Here is a 19,425-nt window from a genome sequence, read left to right as displayed (position 1 = left end):
ACACACACTATAATGGGACAAGCCTACGATCGTGGAGTCAGTGGGCGACGCGAGTGTTGCCAGCACACTGTTAACGTGAGGCTCGGCACGCCTTACTTGCCTAGCGATTCCTTGCACGGCTTCCGTATCACCATTGCACGTTACGTACGGCTTTGCCACAAGTCATTAATCAGACATTTTTAGCCTTGGTTGGTCTTGTAGTGGAACAAATCCAGTTGATTATAGATATTTACACTTCTACAAGAGTCTGTGTCCCCATTCCTTTTGTTTGTGGAAATCTCATTTGCCTTGTCGGCTTTCTTATACAAAAAGATGATACAATTACCCATTTGTATGTGCTGCTTGATATATCAATTTATGATAGCTTTCATACGCATTTCTATACTATTATATAAATATCAACAATAATATTTAAAAAGTGTCGAATAATTTTTTTTTTTTCAGAAGGTTGTTGCCCCTTTATATGCATTCCAGCCAAAGCATTTTTGTGGTAGAGAAAGTCAAATAATATTCCTTCCTTGTTTTTAGTCGCTAAATTTTAAATGATTGTAGTGGTGGTGTCAATTGCAAGATAAATCTTTGTCTAACTTGTACAGCTACACACTAACTCATAATGTTAACATCCATATGTATTACTCTATTGTCCGGTCCTCCTACTAACCATCGATAGGAGGTGGCGCCTTCCACACAACTAGAACCGTCTCCCCCGCAGAGAGGCGGCGGGTGTCCCGGCGGCCCCGGCGTGCACTACTGCTCCACGGAGTCCACACTACTGTGACGCGGTGAGCCAAAAGGCGCAGAATTCACAAATAATGAGCAAATGTCCAGCGATCGGGAAATATCACGTCGTTTAATATATGCTAAAAATAGGAAGCATCGGGCACCCATATGCGGGTGGTAACACACACACACACACACACACACACACACACACACACACACACACCCATATATATATATATATATATATATATATATATATATATATATATATATATATATATATATATATATATATATATATATATATATATATATATATATATATACAACTAGATACGTATAGCATTATAATAACTACTATATATTTGTTGTGATTATTACGCATCTTTATCATTCTTAATATTATTATAATCAATATACATGCAATCTTATGCTTCTTTTGAAACATATCTATTTACATATATGAATACAGTACAATAACAAAAATATTGTAACTTTAATTATAATCTCTCTCTCTCTCTCTCTCTCTCTCTCTCTCTCTCTCTCTCTCTCTCTCTCTCTCTCTCTCTCTCTCTCTCTCTCTCTCTCTCTCTCTCTACCTTGAGCCAAAAGTGGCACTTGACAACAATGATAATCAAAATACGTTCTATAATTTTGTGAAACACTTTTTTTTATGAACTATCTCGAACAAGACTGATCAAGTATAAAAGTTCCCATGCAGAAACCAACATGCCAACATCATATTTATATCTCACCAACGCATCTGTTTAGCGCACATAAACGAACATCATTTTGAAACCCACAACACTTCTAAACACAATGTAGCTTAAGTAAGGAGGTAAAGTATGTCATGTACTTAACTCGTGTTCCTTGTCTACCATATCACAGGTACACACAGTGCATGCACGGGGCAGTATTTGTGGGTCGCGTCCATCGGTCTCCTGTGCGGGGTGTTTGACGACACACCACATGAGAAGGACCGTCGAAGATGATGACTGAACATTCCACTGCACCACCACACGCTGGCCTCATCGCCGAGAACCTCGTCCATCAACGCAACACTTATCCACGGACACAAAGTCATGATCCACCCTTTCCACAATGCACTATGAATTTTGTCCATTTCAGTTCATCTTCAAAACATAAACTAACTTTACAACCTCAAAACTGTTCATCCCTGAATACAAAACGTCGTGGCACCAAAAATGAGAGTCTGTCCATCACTATTTCCTTTTGAGGGCAAAATAGCTTTGCCATTTCAAAAGGCATTATCCATGATTATCCTGAGTGCCAAGCAACGTTTCCATTTGCTTCTCAGTCACATGAATAGTTATTTATATTTTTCTTTTCACCATAATCCGCGAAAGAAGTGCGGGCGGGTTTGATGTCGGTGAGGGCGTGGTGAGCAGCCGAGGCGGGTCAGTACGCCATCACCTCACACAGCACCATGGAGAAGACGCGGTGCCACCTGTTGGCAACCCCGCTCGCCTTGATGTACAGGAAACGACCCTTGATGGGCTGAGGACACTCCACGTGCACGCGCTCTCTGCTCACGGGGACAATGGATTAGTGGATTGAGCTAATGAATGTGTGTGTGTGTGTGTGTGTGTGTGTGTGTGTGTGTGTGTGTGTGTGAGAGAGAGAGAGAGAGAGAGAGAGAGAGAGAGAGAGAGAGAGAGAGAGAGAGAGAGAGAGAGAGAGAGAGACATAATCACCAACTTTGAATGCTTACCAAACTGATAATGAATAATAGTCATAATTACTCTGGCGCTGCTGAGGACCTAAAGTCGTATCATTCATCGTCTCCAACACATGTGTTTCACGAAGATGAAGGCAAGTCAAAATCAACCTTACCTGAAGAGAGCGTTGTTCAGTCTTGTAATGGAGGCGCACTTTTTGTGGTCCTGCGGCGACAGTGTGTCCAGGCGACGCTGGTTCTCGACGAAGACTGTGAGGCGGTCAAGGCCGAACACGTAGTCTCGGTACAGGGTCTGCTGGTCTGCGGACAGATGCGGAAGCTGTGTTTGAGATCAATCACACTAGTTAAGTTTGGATGCAGCTTTTTTATTCTTCTTTTTTTACAACAAAGGAGACAGCTCAAGGGCACAAAAAAAGGAAACAATAATAAAAAAGCCCGCTACTTGCTGCTCCTAAAAAGAATCCAAAGAGGTGGCCAAAATGCATGTGATAAAACTATAAGACATGAAACCGTATGTTCAGGATACACTGATTGTAGGCTACAGCACTTTCTTCTAAAAGAGTGACATTTTGCTACTCATGATTTACTATGCATACCAAAAGCGCTCCATCCCGCTCCTATTTTCTTCCTTATTATTTTTCGACGGCTAGGTTTGTACACCTGTTTGTCTCAACTCTCAAATGTTTTGCTCCCGATCACTATTGGTTGTCCTGCCACTTGATTATCAAATATTAGTCTCGTCGTTTTCATATTCATTTCAAACCAATACTTTGAGGTTGTGTGTGTAGTTTCTAGTTTTTACGCCCTCCGTGTTGTTTCTCGATCACCCTGTAAAATTTTATGAGAAATAGTAATACCATGCCATCTGCGAATCTAAAGTACAAGGGAAGTAGAAACCAACCTTGGCCACGTCCCTGCCAGGTGAGCAGCACCAGGCCGCGCACCTGCTGCCGCCTGCCCAGGTCCACCATCCACACGGGCTCGTCCACGCTGTCGTTGTCGATGACGGGGCACGATTGCAGGGTCGTGTCCCGGTTCCCGTCCACGGCCAGGCTCGCCGGGGCGTAGTTCCAGTCTGACCACGAGTGTCTCTTGTCGTTGACCCAAGTGCTGCCCTTGTAGGCGATGTTCTCCACTGCGGGGCAAAGGGCGGAGGTATCATTTAGTGAGGAAATATGTTGACCTACAAAACCTGATCTGACGCCTCACACACCACAGAAATCTATGGTAAAGACGTGATGATGTTTTCATATGCACAGTTAATATAAAAAAAAAGTTCTAAACATAATCGGACAATATCGAAACTGATTTCTGAGAACCTAAATCCACCATGCAAACCTTCAAGAATGTGTTAGCAATTACATCATCATTCTCTTTAACACCGTCCGTGATAGCAGTATTGCCAATTATACGCCATAAATAAACATTTAACTCGGAAATTGTCACGACGATTAGCCTTATTGTGACACCAAAAAGCTTGGTTTCCAGTGTATTTGGTATGTGTGTGTGTGTGTGTGTGTGTGTGTGTGTGTGTGTGTGTGTGCCATTCACCATGGTCTCATCACGTGCTGGACTCGCAATTGCCAGTCGTAAGGTCCCCGATGACTTTGGAGCTCCTGTGACGGGTCTTAGGGCATCACTTTTTTTTTTAAATACTAGTAAACACTTTTAAAGTTATTTGAATTGCGGATGTTGCTTTATGTAATTAGTACGTTGTTTTTTATTTGTTGTGATCTATATTATTTGCTATATTACATTATTCACTGTAATATATTATTCACTTCTGGGTGGAGAGGTGGCTGAAGGAGGCTGCCCCTCCGTGTCCACTCTGCTCGGGAATCGACCGAAGGACCTTTTGGATGTGAACGTAGTGATTCGAACGTGTTAACCAAGGTCTAAATAAATTCTTCTTTCTTTAGATCTTGGTGTTAACCACTAGGTAGTACATGTGCACGTATGGATGTACACACACACACACACACACACACACACACACACACACACACACACACACACATCGCACCTTTATAAAATTTGTATATAAAAATGTTCGACCAAACAAAACAAAAAAAAACGGACACATGTTGGACTCGATCACACTGAAAGTGCGAATAATATTGATAGGAACAAATAAGTAACAATGTGCTGATTGCATAAACCGACAAACGCAATATAGTTGACTTAAAAGCGTTTATATCTAAGGCCTTTAGCGCGAAGGATACTAATGACTTTGTGCCGGTCTTGTGAGGTCTCCATTGTGGCTATCGTGAGCATGACTTACTGCGACCGTCAAATCTCCGATACCAAGTTCAACACAGGCTCGGATTCAGGTGCGTCATCACAACCAGGGGTGCCAACCATTCCGAGGCGACTAGCCATGATCGATTCATTTTCACATTCATCTTCTTCTTAAAGATGTTCCCCCTTAAAAGCAAAGCTCGTTACGGGTGTGGGGATGCCTCCGCCGCCGCCACACACAAGTAGCAGCCGTTGAGCAGCGACGGAGGCACGGGCCCCCCAGGCAGGCGCCCAGAAGCAGCCCGTAGCAGGAGCCGGGCGAGCGACAAGGCAGTCTGCTACCGGCGGAAGGGTCGGTCACGTTGCTCGCCCGACGAGGGCTGGCGTGCCACTGTCTCACACACACACACACACACACACACACATTCATCGTGCCCAGGTGCTCGATAAGTTTTTGGTGAGTGTACATACATACATACTATATATATATATATATATATATATATATATATATATAGATATATATATATATATATATATATATATATATATATATATATATATATATATATATATATATATATATATATATATATACACACACACACACACACACACACACACACACACACACACACAAGCATTGTCAAATATCACCATCATCATCATCATCATCATCATCTCCAGGGCGTCCCTGAAGTCACGGGAACATTTCCTACCACAGGAGCACAAATTACATGCAAATGTAGTCTTGCATGACCATTGCAGTCCACGAGAAAACATATTGCAGCAACTGTGTGTGTGTGTGTGTGTGTGTGTGTGTGTGTGTGTGTGTGTGTGTGTGTGTGTGCGTGCTGGCCAGTACGCTCCCCCATTGCTCAGGGGTCTCTGCTCATGTACATGTTTAACACATCAGTCCATCCTGGTTGTGTAGCCAGGAAAGTATGATTAGCGAGCCGCCTCGCCAACCGGTCGCATGAACACAACGTATTCACTTTACGGCCTGGCGGTAAGGAGCCTTCGCCGCCGCCTCGCCGCCGCCCCTCCATCACGCGCCCTCGTTGATTACACAGCGCCGCGCGAAGCGTCCTCTATAATCATAAACCTGCCGCCCACCGCCATGTTTTCAAATGTCCAAATTTACCGACTAAAAAACTTCTAACTCGATGAATATGCGTTAAAGAAAACTGGCACTGAAGCCTCTAGTCAGCCAGGCATTATTCGTAAGACTGTAGCATACGAAGGTAACACGCGGCCTGCTAACTCGTCCTAATTGAGTTATAAGCGAGTGAGTCATATACATAATTTACTGCCTCAGCCGTGGAGACTGTCTTACTAAATTATTAACCTATTTTGAAAGACGTGATAAATAATAAACACAGTAATATATTAATCTATGGAATTGTTCTCTAGTGCGAAGTTTTTTCGTCTCCTATTTCCACTTGACGCCCCTGCACACCCTGAAGCCAGCCTGTATCGTCTCCGTCTGTTCTTCTCCCCCGCGCAGTTGCTATCCATATACAGGGGCCTTGTCCGCCCTCGTATGGAGTATGCATCTCACGTGTGGGGGGGCTCCACCCACACAGCTCTTCTGGACAGAGTGGAGGCTAAGGCTCTTTGTCTCATCAGCTCTCCTCCTCCTACTGATAGTCTTCTACCTCTTAAATTCCGCCGCGATGTTGCCTCTCTTTCTATCTTCTATCGATATTTCCACGCTGACTGCTCTTCTGAACTTGCTAACTGCATGCCTCCCCCCCTCCCGCGGCCCCGCTGCACACGACTTTCTACTCATGCTCATCCCTATACTGTCCAAACCCCTTATGCAAGAGTTAACCAGCATCTTCACTCTTTCATCCCTCACGCTGGTAAACTCTGGAACAATCTTCTTTCATCTGTATTTCCTCCTGCCTACGACTTGAACTCTTTCAAGAGGAGGGTATCAGGACACCTCTCCTCCCGAGTTTGACCTTGCTTTTGGCCGCCTCTTCTGATTCTTTTATGGGAGCAGCGATTACCGGGCTTTTTTATTGTTTTTTTTTGTGCCCTTGAGCTGCCTCCTTTGTTGTAAAAAAAAAAAAAAAAACAGCTACCACTTAAACCATTTTCTCTCAGATGAACTTATGTGTGTAACTTCTAGCAGCATAGCAGTGAGGTTTTACTTTAATGTGAGAGGCAGGATGAAGCAGGGTGAGCGACAACCACTTTTTTCCCAAACCAGGTCACAAAGGTTATTGGTTATTGTGGAACTTGACTTTCTTTTATGGAAAACTTAATGTAACAATCAACTAATCCTTCTTATTGGCTATTTATTGTCATAATGTCTTCAGTTGTTAACGGTTTGATCATATTTTTTCGCAGTTTTTATCCAATCCTATGGTTGTTTTATTACGTACATTTCAGTGAACTCAGAGGAGAGATTCACGTAATAAAAACTTATATGAGAAGGTTTTCCAGGCATGCCAGACTTGTAATACTGATGAATGTATTTAGTAATTGAATGATTTGCTTGTCTTTGTGTTGTCCTTTCGCAGTAAAATAAAGTTCATAAGTTTTACGAAACCTCTTTCCTACTCCAGTACTTGACAGGCCATTTTCCATCACAGTTTTCATTATAAGGTTTTATACACAAGTGAATATTATTGTGCTGCTTGAGGCCTGTGTCAGCACGTGAGCTAAAAACATTACCTTTCGTGTGGCCGCCCAGCACTTTCTGCTCGCGTGGTCGCGCGCACTCACGCTCAACGGTGTTTGCCACACTCGGGCAGCTGGGTCAGCTACTATTCTGGAGCAATATTTAAGTCAAGAATCGAGTCTCTGGTGTGTCTTAAGGTCAGTAACGAAGATTTAGGCGGTCGTCGAGTGGTTGTTGCACCAAGTAGTGGACGTCGGGTCTCACTGCGAGTCGCACCAACGACTGATGATCCGTCCATCGCCGAGTGGCCGGGGTAACGAGAACGCTGTCGATCATCCTTACTGTACCAGAGTCTGGTACGAGCCCTAAGAGGCATTAAAGTAAAAATCAGTCTTCACTAAAATATGCTGAGGCCAGGAAAGAATTTGAACGTCGTGTTGCAGCTCACTCCAGTAGCCAACACTCTTAATTAAGTCTAGCATAACCCATTACCATAACTCGTCAGTCCATCCTTGAGGCACATGCATCAGGAACATAATCAGGGTTAAGACAGATCCCTCGAGGCCTTACACTTGCGTTTTAAGTCTTCCCGATAAGCAGCTCGCCACTAATATTCATAACCCTCCTTGTACAGTTAGAAAGTTTTTTTCTCAAAATATATTCCTTACAAAGCAACCCAAGCAAAAAAGCGTGGACTTCCTTCTCGTGTACACCTACTGTTCTTTGATATCTATAAGAGCTCAAGCTTCCATAGAATTACACGATTTTCTCCCTGTGTGTGTGTGCGGCAGTGAGCATGATGGACTGCGTGCGGCAAGTCTCAGTGAAGTCCGTGTTGGATGTGAATGACCCGTAGACTAATCCTTCCTCTGCTCCCTCCGTGGGTCCTAACCTTCTCCCCTCTCCTCTTCTCCATCCATCTCCTCTGTTGCCTTTCCGCTGTTATTATTCTCACGCCTAATCAATTTTCCCTATTTCTCCTTACACCTGTCCTTCTGCCTTCCCTCTACTCAATTCTTTCCTTTAACTTTCCGTGTCTCCTTCCGCTCACTTCATTCTCTTATTTCATTCAGACTTTTTTTTATCTTATCCTAATTTCATGCCTTCATATCTTGTCTCTTATAACTTCTCACACAATCTCAAAAGACTATTACCATTAACGCTGTGATTATCATTTCTCTCTCTCTCTCTCTCTCTCTCTCTCTCTCTCTCTCTCTCTCTCTCTCTCTCTCTCTCTCTCTCTCTCTCTCTCTCTCTCTCTCTCTCTCTCTCTCTCTCTTCCCATTTATCTTTCCATTGCGGAAGAGTATATTGAGCTGGGTTTTTTTATTTCCTTCCAACATTCTCTCTCTCTCTCTCTCTCTCTCTCTCTCTCTCTCTCTCTCTCTCTCTCTCTCTCTCTCTCTCTCTCTCTCTCTCTCTCTCTCTCTCTCTCTCTCTCTCTCTCTCTCTCTCTCTCTCTCTCTCTCTCTCTCTCTCTCTCTCTCTCTCTTTATTTTTTAAACAGGGCTTACAGAAGATTGTGCTTAAGTTGAAGGTTTTAGGCTTCATCTGTCTATAGCTACATACAAAACACACATTGAATTACTGCCTAGAAGTCCTTATCCAGCTGTTCACCTCCCGCTTGAAGTCTTGAAGTGACGCGCGATGGTGGAGGTCGGTGTGGCGAACAAGCTGGTTCCACAGGCGGCTGTAGCGGGGCTGGAAGGAGCGGAAGTGGTGTTCTGTCCTGGAGAAGGGTACAGCCACTTGTTCCTGTCTGTGGGGTGCTGCTCGGGTGGAGTGTATGGGGGTTGGGGGCGCGGGGAGCTTGAGAGCTGCCAGGTGGGGTGTGTTTAGATTGTGTGCCTTGAACATTACACACAGGCCTGCCACATCCCCGCGCTCCTGGAGAGGTTGCAGGGAGCCACGCGCGTGCTGAGGACCTGGTAGGATGGAGGGCAGGAGAACCAGGCGAGGGGGGAGTACTCCATGAGGGGGCGTACTTGTGCCTTATAGAGTTTCTCAGCCCCTTTGGCGTCAAGTAGATGGGAGATGCGCCGTACACAACTAAGTTTCCATGCTGCATTTTTTTATATTTTTTTAAGCATGGTTGGTGAAGGAGAGTCCCGCGTCGAACTCCACTCCGAGAATGGAGATGGAGTCTTGAAGGGGTAGCGTTTTCCCCTCCAGTTGTATTCCCGGCCCGGCTAGATTGTTAATATCTCGCCTGCGGGACATTACCATTGCTTGTGTTTTGTCAGGGGCCAGGGTGACTTGCCAGCATCCGCTCCAGGCGACAATTTTGTCGAGTGCCATGTTGATACGACACACTGTGCCTTGCCAGTCCTGTCTGTCGCTGGTGAAGGCAAGGGTGCAGTCGTCAGCGTACGCCTGGGCCTCAGGGATGAGCTGGAGAATGTCATTGAAATAAACATTCCACAGTAGAGGCCCTAGTACGCTGCCCTGGGGCACGCTTGCATTGATGGGGTGCTGGCTTGAGGTGTGGCCGTTAATCACCACCTGTAACGTCCTGTCCTGGAGGTAGTCCCCAATGAGTTGCAGGAGGGCGCCTCGCACACCTAGGCTCTTCAGCTTGGCGATGAGGCCTTGGTGCCAAACCCTGTCGAAGGCTCCGGCTATGTCAAGAGCCACGACGAAGGTGTCGAGTCCCCTGTCCAGCGAGTGGTTCCATGAGGCAGAGTTAAGGAGCAGCAGGTCTGCAGCAGATCTTCCCTGCCGGAAGCCGAATTGCTTGGAGTTGAGGAGATGGTGGGCATCGAGGAAGGCCGTGAGTTTGGTTGTTATAAGGGACTCCAAGATTTTCCCAACAGTGGAGAGGAGGGATACTGGGCGGTAGTTCTTTGGGTCCTGTTTGCCTTTTTTCTTGTATATGGCCACCACTCTTGCTTTCTTCCAAAGTGTGGGCCACTTGGAGGTGGAAAGGATGTTATTGAAGATGGTGGTAAGTGGTAGGGCGAGCTGGCCAGCGCATCTTTTTAGCAGGTGAGGGCTGATGTTGTCAGGCCCTAGGGCTTTCTTGGGGTCTATTTGCAGCAGCAGATTTTTTACCTCCTCTGTGGTGACAGTGAGACTCTCCAGAGAGGGATGGCAGCTTCGGGGGGGCGCGGAGGGGATCCGGTACTGACATTTTGGAAGAGAAGTGGGCCTCCAGTAGCTCCGCCTTGTCTTTGTCGCGCATAGCCACTGACCCATCTGGCCTGACGAGGGGTGGGATGGCGTTGTCGGCTGAGAGGCCTTGTTGTTGTTTCACTCCACTCCACCACTCCTTGCTACCCACAGACTGGCCGCTGAGCTTGGTCTTCATTACCTCCTTCCAGCGTTGTATAGCCTGTTTTTACACCCGGCTCATGTTCTTACAGGCTTCTCTGTGTAAGGTTTTATTATGATGAGAAGGATGAGACTTGTAACGCAGCCAAGCCCTACTCTTGGTGTCCGCAGCTATCCTGCACTGATAGCCGAACCAGGGCTGATCATTTGGTTTTGATTTATATGACTGGCTGGGCACATATTCTTGTTGCAGAGACAGAAGAAGGTTTGTTAAGTTCTCCACTTGGGTGTTGACGTCTCCGTGGAGGATATCCGTCCACACGATGGAGTCCAGATTTGCCTTCAGGCTGTTCCAATCTCCCCGGGACCACAACCAGTTCACACGGGCGGTGGCTCCGTCATGTTCTATTGAGGTCTTGATGGTGGTGAGCACAGCAGAATGGTCAGAAGAGCCAACCATACCTAGGGGATAACAGGGATAACACACACACACAAACACACACACGCAGGTGAGGTGAACACAAAACACATGTTACCTTCAGCCTTCAGGCAGTGGTGAACAAAACAAACAAGACAAACTCCCCTCACTCCCCTCACCCCCCTCTCTCCTCCCCTCACCCCTTTCTCTCCTCCCTTCACCCCCCTCTTCCCTCCACTCACCCCCTTTACACCCTACCCACCTCTCCTCCCCTCACCCCCCTTCCCTCCCTCACCTCCCTAAAGAAACAAGTGCGAGGATTGATTCACCATTCTAATCAGAAAATTGCAACAGAAGAACAGAGTACTCGAGGCAACAGCAAAGGCACGTGGAAGACTATAAGAGAACTGATTCTCAATAACAAAAACACTGCTAAAGTTAACAATGACAAAAAGAATCAGACAGCTAATTATTTTAACATTTTCTTTGCTAATGTTGTAAAGGACACGTTTAATTAAGGAATCCCGGCGAAATCAGGATGTTCAGATGTAACGCTGCATCCAGTACCTACACGAAGACCCACACAGGGATATAAGTTTACTCCGTCTGTTTCGACCTGAACCCACAAACTGGCAAACAAGCTAACTCTCACCATGAAACACATGAATAACAGTGACTCCCGTGGGCCAGATGACATCCCACTCAGGTTTCTGAAAGACTCTTCCTGTTATCGTTCCACACTTAACCTGCATCGTAAACACTTCAGTAGTAACAGGAATTTTCCCCACAGCCTGCAGGACACACCCAATAGTTGTGCCAATCCTTCAGTCAGGTAATGTCAACGAGCCATGCAATTACCGTCCCGTATCTCTCCTCCACGTTCTTTCTAAAGTTCCAGAAAAAAATATCACCCCACTCCTCTTAACTCTTTTTATAGGAGCAGTGACTTGCAGTTTTTTATTTTTTTTATTTTTTTGCCCTTGAACTGTTTCCTTTACTGTAAAAATAGTTCCAGTTAACTCAATACCTTGAAAAAAATAACTTGCTTAGCAAAATTCAACATGGCTTCCGGTCATATCTATCGACCACCTCTGCTCTATTAACTCTGACTAACAATCTATATACAAATATGGACAATAAGAAAGTTTTCTTCGTTACTCTCTGCGACTTGTCACAAGCATTTGACGGCGTTTGCCACACAATATTACTTCACAAGTGCCTTAACTTAAAGACTGATTTTTTTCTGGTTTCACAGCGACTCACTGAAAGGACACAACCGGTGCGCATAAACAGTACAATGTCTGGCAAAATAAACATTTCGTATGGTGTGCCCCAAAGGTACTCAGTGCTTGGTCCCTTTCTGTTTATCATATTTGTAAATGATCTTTCGTGTTTCTTACCAAATTGTGAAATCATTCAGTGCGCAGATGACACACAGTTTATCCACACAGGCAATAGACGACCTAAATAATTTGGTGCACAGAAGCGAAGAAACCGTAAAATTAGCAAAAAAATATTTTCACAAGAATGGTCTAATGCTCAATGCCAAAAAGACGCAATGTATGTTTATAGGGAGCAGGGACGCCTGTCAAAGGCTCCACCCGACACTCACGTGCAGGTGGACGATAGCGTGATCACCCCCGTGCGTCCCTACAGAGCCTGGGTGTGCACCTCGATGATCGCTTACTGTTTGATACATCGCAGAAAAAGGTAGGAAAGTATATGGAGCATTAATGTATGCGAATAAATTAAGGGATCATTTTAACAAAAACGCTAGAATTACTGTTACACAATCACTATAGTCTGTTCACTTAAGTGACTCTAACCCAACCTGACAACATAAACCAAAGCGTGTTTGCAAGCTGAGTGCTGATTGCTACTGCTATGGCTTCCAAGTTTTCTTTAACCTCTGTTTGTGTTTTTTTCACGCAGCACTTTCGGCTAATTTACACTGTGCTTGCGAACACACTTAGGCTTATGTTGTCAGCTTGGGGCAGACTTAAGTGAACAGACTATAGTCATGAGCATTATTAACTACTGCATTAGTATTCAGGGAACAACAAATTCTACTCAAATCGAATGAGTCCAAAAACAACAAAATATCGCCACATAAGTTTCCCTTGGAGGAGCTGCCAAGAGTAAACATGTCACGCCATTCTTGAAGGAGCTGGATGGCTGAAAATCAATCAGAAACTTGAGGTCGCAGTAATAATATATAATCTGATAGATAAAAATCCTCCCATCCGGTTGTTTCTACAGTAAGCGATATGCATGCCCACAGTATCACCACTAGACAGAAAGACCTGCTCCGTGTACCCCGCTGTAACACCTGTTTGGGCACCAGGTCTTCCAAGTGGCTGGACCCACCCTCTGGCACAGCCTCCCGGGTCATGCACAACACGCCACCTCACTAGTGAAACCAAATTGTCGAGTCCGTTTTGGCGTTGGCTCCCGCGGGTCCATTTCTCCCCTCTGCTCTGCCACACAGTCCCAACACCTATTTTTTCCTCTCATATGTTACCTATAGCTTACATAGGAGAGGAAGAGATAGGTGTTGGGACTGTTAACAAGCAGAAGAGGAAAGGACCCGCTACGCCAGACCGGCCTCGACATATTCGGAAGACTGTAACCATTTTCAAAACGCGCCAAACAAAACATCTATAAGCCCAACAATTCCAGCCATGAATCTTGCACGATGCTCAAATTTAATGTTTTACCTAGTTTTACTCTTGACCGTGACACGCCTTGGTATATTTTATTATTTTACAGTTTTACTATTTTATGTCTTTTGTGGATTTTATTATCTTGGTTTATTGCTGGACTCTGTGTATTCTTTCCTTACTTAGTTGAATTTCATCTTATTTTAGCTGAGATCAACTTTAGTATTCTACTTCTATAATTCTTTTATTTGTTTTTAGTCTATTTTACGTTACATTTTCATTGTTTATGTCGTCACCTTCATAAGATAATCGCCTAAGTCATTTTCCAGAGATTTCCAGGTTTTTGTCTACATCAATCTTTCAACATGTGACGCCCATTTTTGTATAGTTGCCTTCGTCATTCAGGGTTTGAGTGTTCTAGAACTGACCTTTTCATTTCTGCCTAAATCTTAAGCCAAATGAGATAATGACAGTTCTTTTCTGATTTCCTGTAAAGTAGAAAATAATGAATTGGCGGTTTGTTTAACATGTTTCCTACATGATTTCCATGCAGTTTTTCCATGCTGCATGGTTCTTTTTCCTTTCCTGCCAGCTTTGGCTGGAGGGATGGGGGGAGGGGGGGGATGGAGCCTATGCCTTTTCTGTCCTTTATCTTCCACCTTTGTTTAAATAGTTAGTGTAGCTTGTCACAAACAGCCTCGTAAGGACCATTAGGCCTGCTGTTGTTTGTTCTTCCTTTGTGTTTCTTTGTTCCTTACTTTCTCTTTCCTTTCCAGACTCAGTTTTTCCTTTCCCTTTTTCTCCTTTCTCTCCCCCTCCCCCTCCCTATCCTTCTTCCCATTCGCCTTTCCTCTTTCTTTCTCTTCTCTCTCCATATATTATTTCTTCCTTCCCTTCCTATCCTTTTCCTTCTCCTCTTCCTCCTTCTCTCTCTCCTCTTGTCTCTTCTCTGTCTGTCTGTCTGTCTGTCTGTCATGAGCCCACCTTGCCGAAGAGACTGATCACAAAGTTGCCGACGATCATGAAGAGTTTGCGCCACCAGGTCGTCGCCATCTCCTCCCTCGTGAAGAAGTCTGTCCCAACGGTGCCGGGGTGGAGGGCGTTGACGGTCACCCCTGCAGCGAGAGAGAGGGGTGGAGAGGAGGGGAAGGGGGAGGGGTGGGGAGGAGGGGAAGGGGGAGGGGTGGGGAGGAGGGAAAGTGGGAGGGGTAAGAGAGAGAGAGAGAGAGAGAGAGAGAGAGAGAGAGAGAGAGAGAGAGAGAGAGAGAGAGAGAGAGAGAGAGAGAGAGAGAGAGAGAGAGAGAGCATACAAGTACTTATTGTAGTGTCTGAGCCGCCTGATGGGCAAGCCTCCCATAACTCACTCTGCGAGGGGAGTTCCTCTTTGCCCGACTGGTTAAGGAGTGGCTTTCCTATCTCGCTGGTCGCGGGTTCGATACCCCGGCGCTGGCAAAACCCTTTCCTGATCTGGATTAATCTCTCATGTGTTTCGTGACACACTGTGGTGTGGAAATATGGTGGACTGGAGCTCGGGCAACACATAAGGTTACGTTTACACCTGGCGATGGGGGCTTCGTGGTGCAGTGGTTAGCACACTCGGCTCACAACCGAGAGAGCCCGGGGTTGATTCCCGGGCGGAGTGGAAAAACTTGGGCGGCTTTTCCGATACCCTACGCCCCTGTCCACCCTGCAGTGAATGGGTACCAGGTGTTAATCGGGTGTTGTGTCCCGTCTCCTGGTATCTGTTCCCTTCTCCTATGATTCCTTCCCCGCCTGTCTCTCTCCGGCATATGACCACAGATGTTGCGCCGACTAAACGAGACTTTCCATCTTTTTTACACCAGGCGAATCGATTCGATTCAAATCAACACGATTCATAATTCGTCTTGGTTCGCCGCATTAATTCAAATGGGTCTGTTTACACCAGGTGAACAGAATCAGTCTGAATCACGCAGCGTCGTGACGATTCGAGTCCCTGATGCGCTCTGGCCCATTTTTTCACGAGTCACGGCGAATCCGCAGAGGACTAATCATCCGTGCGTCCTGATCAATTTAGCACTAGACCGACGTGCTATATGTGATCCTATGCATCAAGGTCGGGATAGTTTATTCTGAGTTATTCATCAAATATAAGAACAAATCCAAACCTCCCAGATTCACGTCTTTTAGCATTAATTTCATGCACCCATCATCGTGTTCTACGCCTATGCCTACCCCACCTTAGCCACAGCAACAGCGCTATGTCTACATCCATGCTCCCCAGGGCAGCGTGGGCACTGCCTGTTGACTCTGACTCGACCAGTGGGAACGGTGCTGATTCATGACGAGTCAAATGATTCTTCATGAATTGAATTGAATCGATTTGCTTGGCATAAAGGACAAGGTCTCTGGGAGGTGCCAATCATGCATCACGTCAGAAACACTCAAGGACAAGGTCTCTGGGAGGTGCCAATCATGCATCACGTCAGAAACACTCAAGGACAAGGTCTCTGGGAGGTGCCAGTCATGCATCACGTCAGAAACACTCAAGGACAAGGTCTCTGGGAGATGCCAGTCATGCATCACGTCAGAAACACTCAAGGATAAGGTCTGTGGGAGATGCCAGTCATGCATCACGTCAGAAATACTCAAGGACAAGGTCTCTGGGAGATGCCAGTCATGCATCACGTCAGAAACACTCAAGGACAAGGTCTCTGGGAGGTGCCAATCATGCATCACGTCAGAAACACTCAAGGATAAGGTCTGTGGGAGATGCCAGTCATGCATCACGTCAGAAACACTCAAGGACAAGGTCTCTGGGAGGTGCCAGTCATGCATCACGTCAGAAACACTCAAGGACAAGGTCTCTGGGAGGTGCCAATCATGCATCACCTCAGAAACACTCAAGGACAAGGTCTCAGGGAGGTGCCAATCATGCATCACGTCAGAAACACTCAAGGACAAGGTGACTGGCACCTCCCAGAGACCTTAAGATTTAGGAAGAAATGAAAAGGTCAATTCTAGAACACTCAAACCCTGAATGACGAGGGCAACTATACAAAAATGGGCGTCACATATTGAAAGATTGATGTAGACAAAAACCTGGAAATCTCTGGAAAATGACTTAGGCGATTATCTTATGAGGGTGACGACATAAACAATGAAAATGTAACGTAAAATAGACTAAAAACAAATAAAAGAATTATAGAAGTAGAATTCTAAAGTTGATCTCAAACAAGGGCCGGTATAGTCCAGTACAGATAAAATAAGATGAAGTTCAACTAAGTAAGGAAAGAATACACAGAGTCCAGCAATAAACCAAGATAATAAAATCCACAAAAAAACATAAAATAGTAAAACTGTAAAATAATAAAATATACCTCTACTTTGGCTCCCGTAGCGGCCCTCCCTCACAGCACCAAGCCATCATGTCCAGAGCCTCGTCCCATTCAGGGCAGCAACGAGCAACACCTGTGAGTCCCGGATCAAATTACCGTTCATCTGAGTGTCGACCCCCGGCCAGTCAATCCCGCATATTCCCAATCTCTACTGGTATGTGGCGCCCACTCTTGAACAGGGCAGGTTGTGTTAGGCTAGGTTAGGTTGTCTTATGTTAGGTTTCGTTGTAGTCATACGAGGTAATTTTGAGTGGGAATTACAATGAGAGTATTTTCGAGAGCACCCCGTGGTTAGGGTATTTCCTATGTTCCTAATGATATGGGGTGCCCACTCTTGAACAGGGAAGGTTACGTTAAGTTACGTTAGGTTAGCTCAGGTTAGGTTAGCTCAGGTAAGGTTAGGTTAGGTTAGGTTAGATTAGCTCGGGTTAGATTATCTCTGATTTGATATGTTATGTTAGGTTAGGTCAGGTAAGGTGATGTTAGGTTATGTTTAATTGTGGTAATTTTGAATAATTTGGAGTGGGAATTACAATGAGGGTATTTTCCAGAGCACCACTTTGTTACTTTCGAAGCTACAGCCGAGCGTCTTCACTCAGGGACCACATACCCGTAGGGAGGTTGGGTATATGCAGCCTGCCCTGATATGCCTGGCGTGGCGGGGGCGAGGCCATGCAAAGCTAAGTGCTGCCACACTACTTACCCGCCTCCCACCCGCCTCGCCGCGCCGCCTGGGTTGTGAGGATGAAGATTTATTGGCCGGCACCAGCACGGGGGCCGCCGTGACCCGACTCATATGTTCCAGTTCTCACAGACTGAATTTCACGCTCAGAAACTCCACAATCACGCGACTTGCCGACCCAAGACGTCTTTCGCAATGGCAGTCCCGTGTATTCGAACCAGTTAGCACGTGTTTTATTATCAAGTGCCGAGTCTGTGTTATATAAGAAGACAGACTAAGGTCCATATTCCTAAACGTACCGTCCTCCCATTACGACTATTCTTCAAGGCCACAGAGAAGATTAAAAGATTAACCGGGTTGTCGGGGGTGATTTACCCATTCAAGACGCGGAAGTCGTGTCAAACCAAGAGAAGATGGCGCCACTCTAAACACTTGCCTGCGCCATGATGGGCTGGGGTCGAACACCATCAAGGCCCCTCAAGCAAGCCTACCGGCGCTATAGGAGTAGACGTAAAAAAAAAAATTAAAAAAAATATCACTATGAACCTAAAGCAGTTCATGAAAATACCCGGAACTTTTACAAGAGGCTCTTCAAACAGGCGAACTAAGGCGCCGAGACGTTTAAGAACACGGGGGTCAAGGTTACTGATCATGATACTGTCGCCAGCAGCCCAAACCTTAACATTTGAAATAAAACAACACGCCCTATAAAAGGATAAATAAACAAATAAATAAATAAATAAATACACACACACCAAACAGCCTTAACTTGCCTCCACTTCCTAAATTTGTCAGAAAACCGCATTTATTTACACTTAGAAACAAACATTTGCATCGCTGAAGATTACCGTTGCTTACGTCACAACATAAATAAGTATGAATATAAATAAATACTCCTATACACACCAAACAGCATTAACTTGTCTCCACTTCCTACATTTCTCACAAACCTGCATTTATTTACATTTCAAAACAAACACTTGCCTCGCTAAACATTACCCGTTGCTTAGGTGACAAAAAAAGCTGCTTTAAATTCGCTACAAAGTTCATTGCCTCCGCGTAAAAACGTTTCCCGATATTACGCTGCGAAACTATTGTCAACCGCTAATGTCCCAAATTAAAAACGCTTAGCTGCCTTCACGACCAGGTAAATACTTTTAGTGCTCGGGATTGCATGGAACCATTACGGGGCCGGAAACACAGGTAAAAAGGTTCCCATCGCGGACGGCCATCACCTGTGCTGGCTGACGACCGGTGACGCCGTTAGTTTACTTGAAAGAATATTTGGGAAAGCACTAATATATAACAACATAAAAAATCAGCTGTTAAAAAAATGCTTGAATCTGGTGAGAAAACTGCGGTGATCTCCATAGCTCACACGATTCCCTGCAAAGAATGTACGGCAATGGTCAGACACTCGGATACAGTTTATGGATGCACACGAATTTATACCTCTGAGGAACAGTAGAAAATTCGCAAGCGGTTTAAATTTAATATAATGAAGCTTCCTTAACTCTCAACGCACAGTAGATACTAATCTCGTTAGGACAACACCCAGCGTCCGCAGCTTAGCCATCAACGGCAGAACCTAATGTCGGATCACAAAACTCGTTCCTCTTTCCGCAAACGAATTAAATTTCTTCATCCCTTTTTCAAGATTCAAATCAAGTCAACTTATGCAACTGTATATAAGCTTAAAACTTCAGCATTTACTTCGTCAATCAGA

At 45.2% G+C, this 19,425-nt stretch overlaps 1 protein-coding gene across 1 annotated transcript in view; it reads right to left on the bottom strand.

The window, feature by feature from the left end:
* Positions 1–2,104: 2,104 nt before the first annotated feature.
* The window catches only part of LOC126989378 (uncharacterized), a 30,038-nt gene continuing 12,717 nt past the window's right edge, over positions 2,105–19,425 (bottom strand). Inside the window, exons 2-4 of the mRNA XM_050847987.1 lie at positions 3,324–3,614; positions 2,578–2,722; positions 2,105–2,269 (exon numbers count right to left, since the gene is read on the bottom strand). Coding sequence (XP_050703944.1) covers positions 2,143–2,269; positions 2,578–2,722; positions 3,324–3,614 — 563 coding nt within the window. The 3' untranslated portion in view covers positions 2,105–2,142. The remainder of the gene's footprint in view (positions 2,270–2,577; positions 2,723–3,323; positions 3,615–19,425) is intronic.

This window comes from Eriocheir sinensis, unplaced genomic scaffold (assembly GCF_024679095.1).
Source record: "Eriocheir sinensis breed Jianghai 21 unplaced genomic scaffold, ASM2467909v1 Scaffold1140, whole genome shotgun sequence".
Classification (NCBI taxonomy): Eukaryota; Metazoa; Arthropoda; class Malacostraca; order Decapoda; family Varunidae; genus Eriocheir; species Eriocheir sinensis.
The sequence above is the reverse complement of the archived record's forward strand: the minus strand, read 5'-3'. Positions and strand labels throughout refer to the sequence as shown.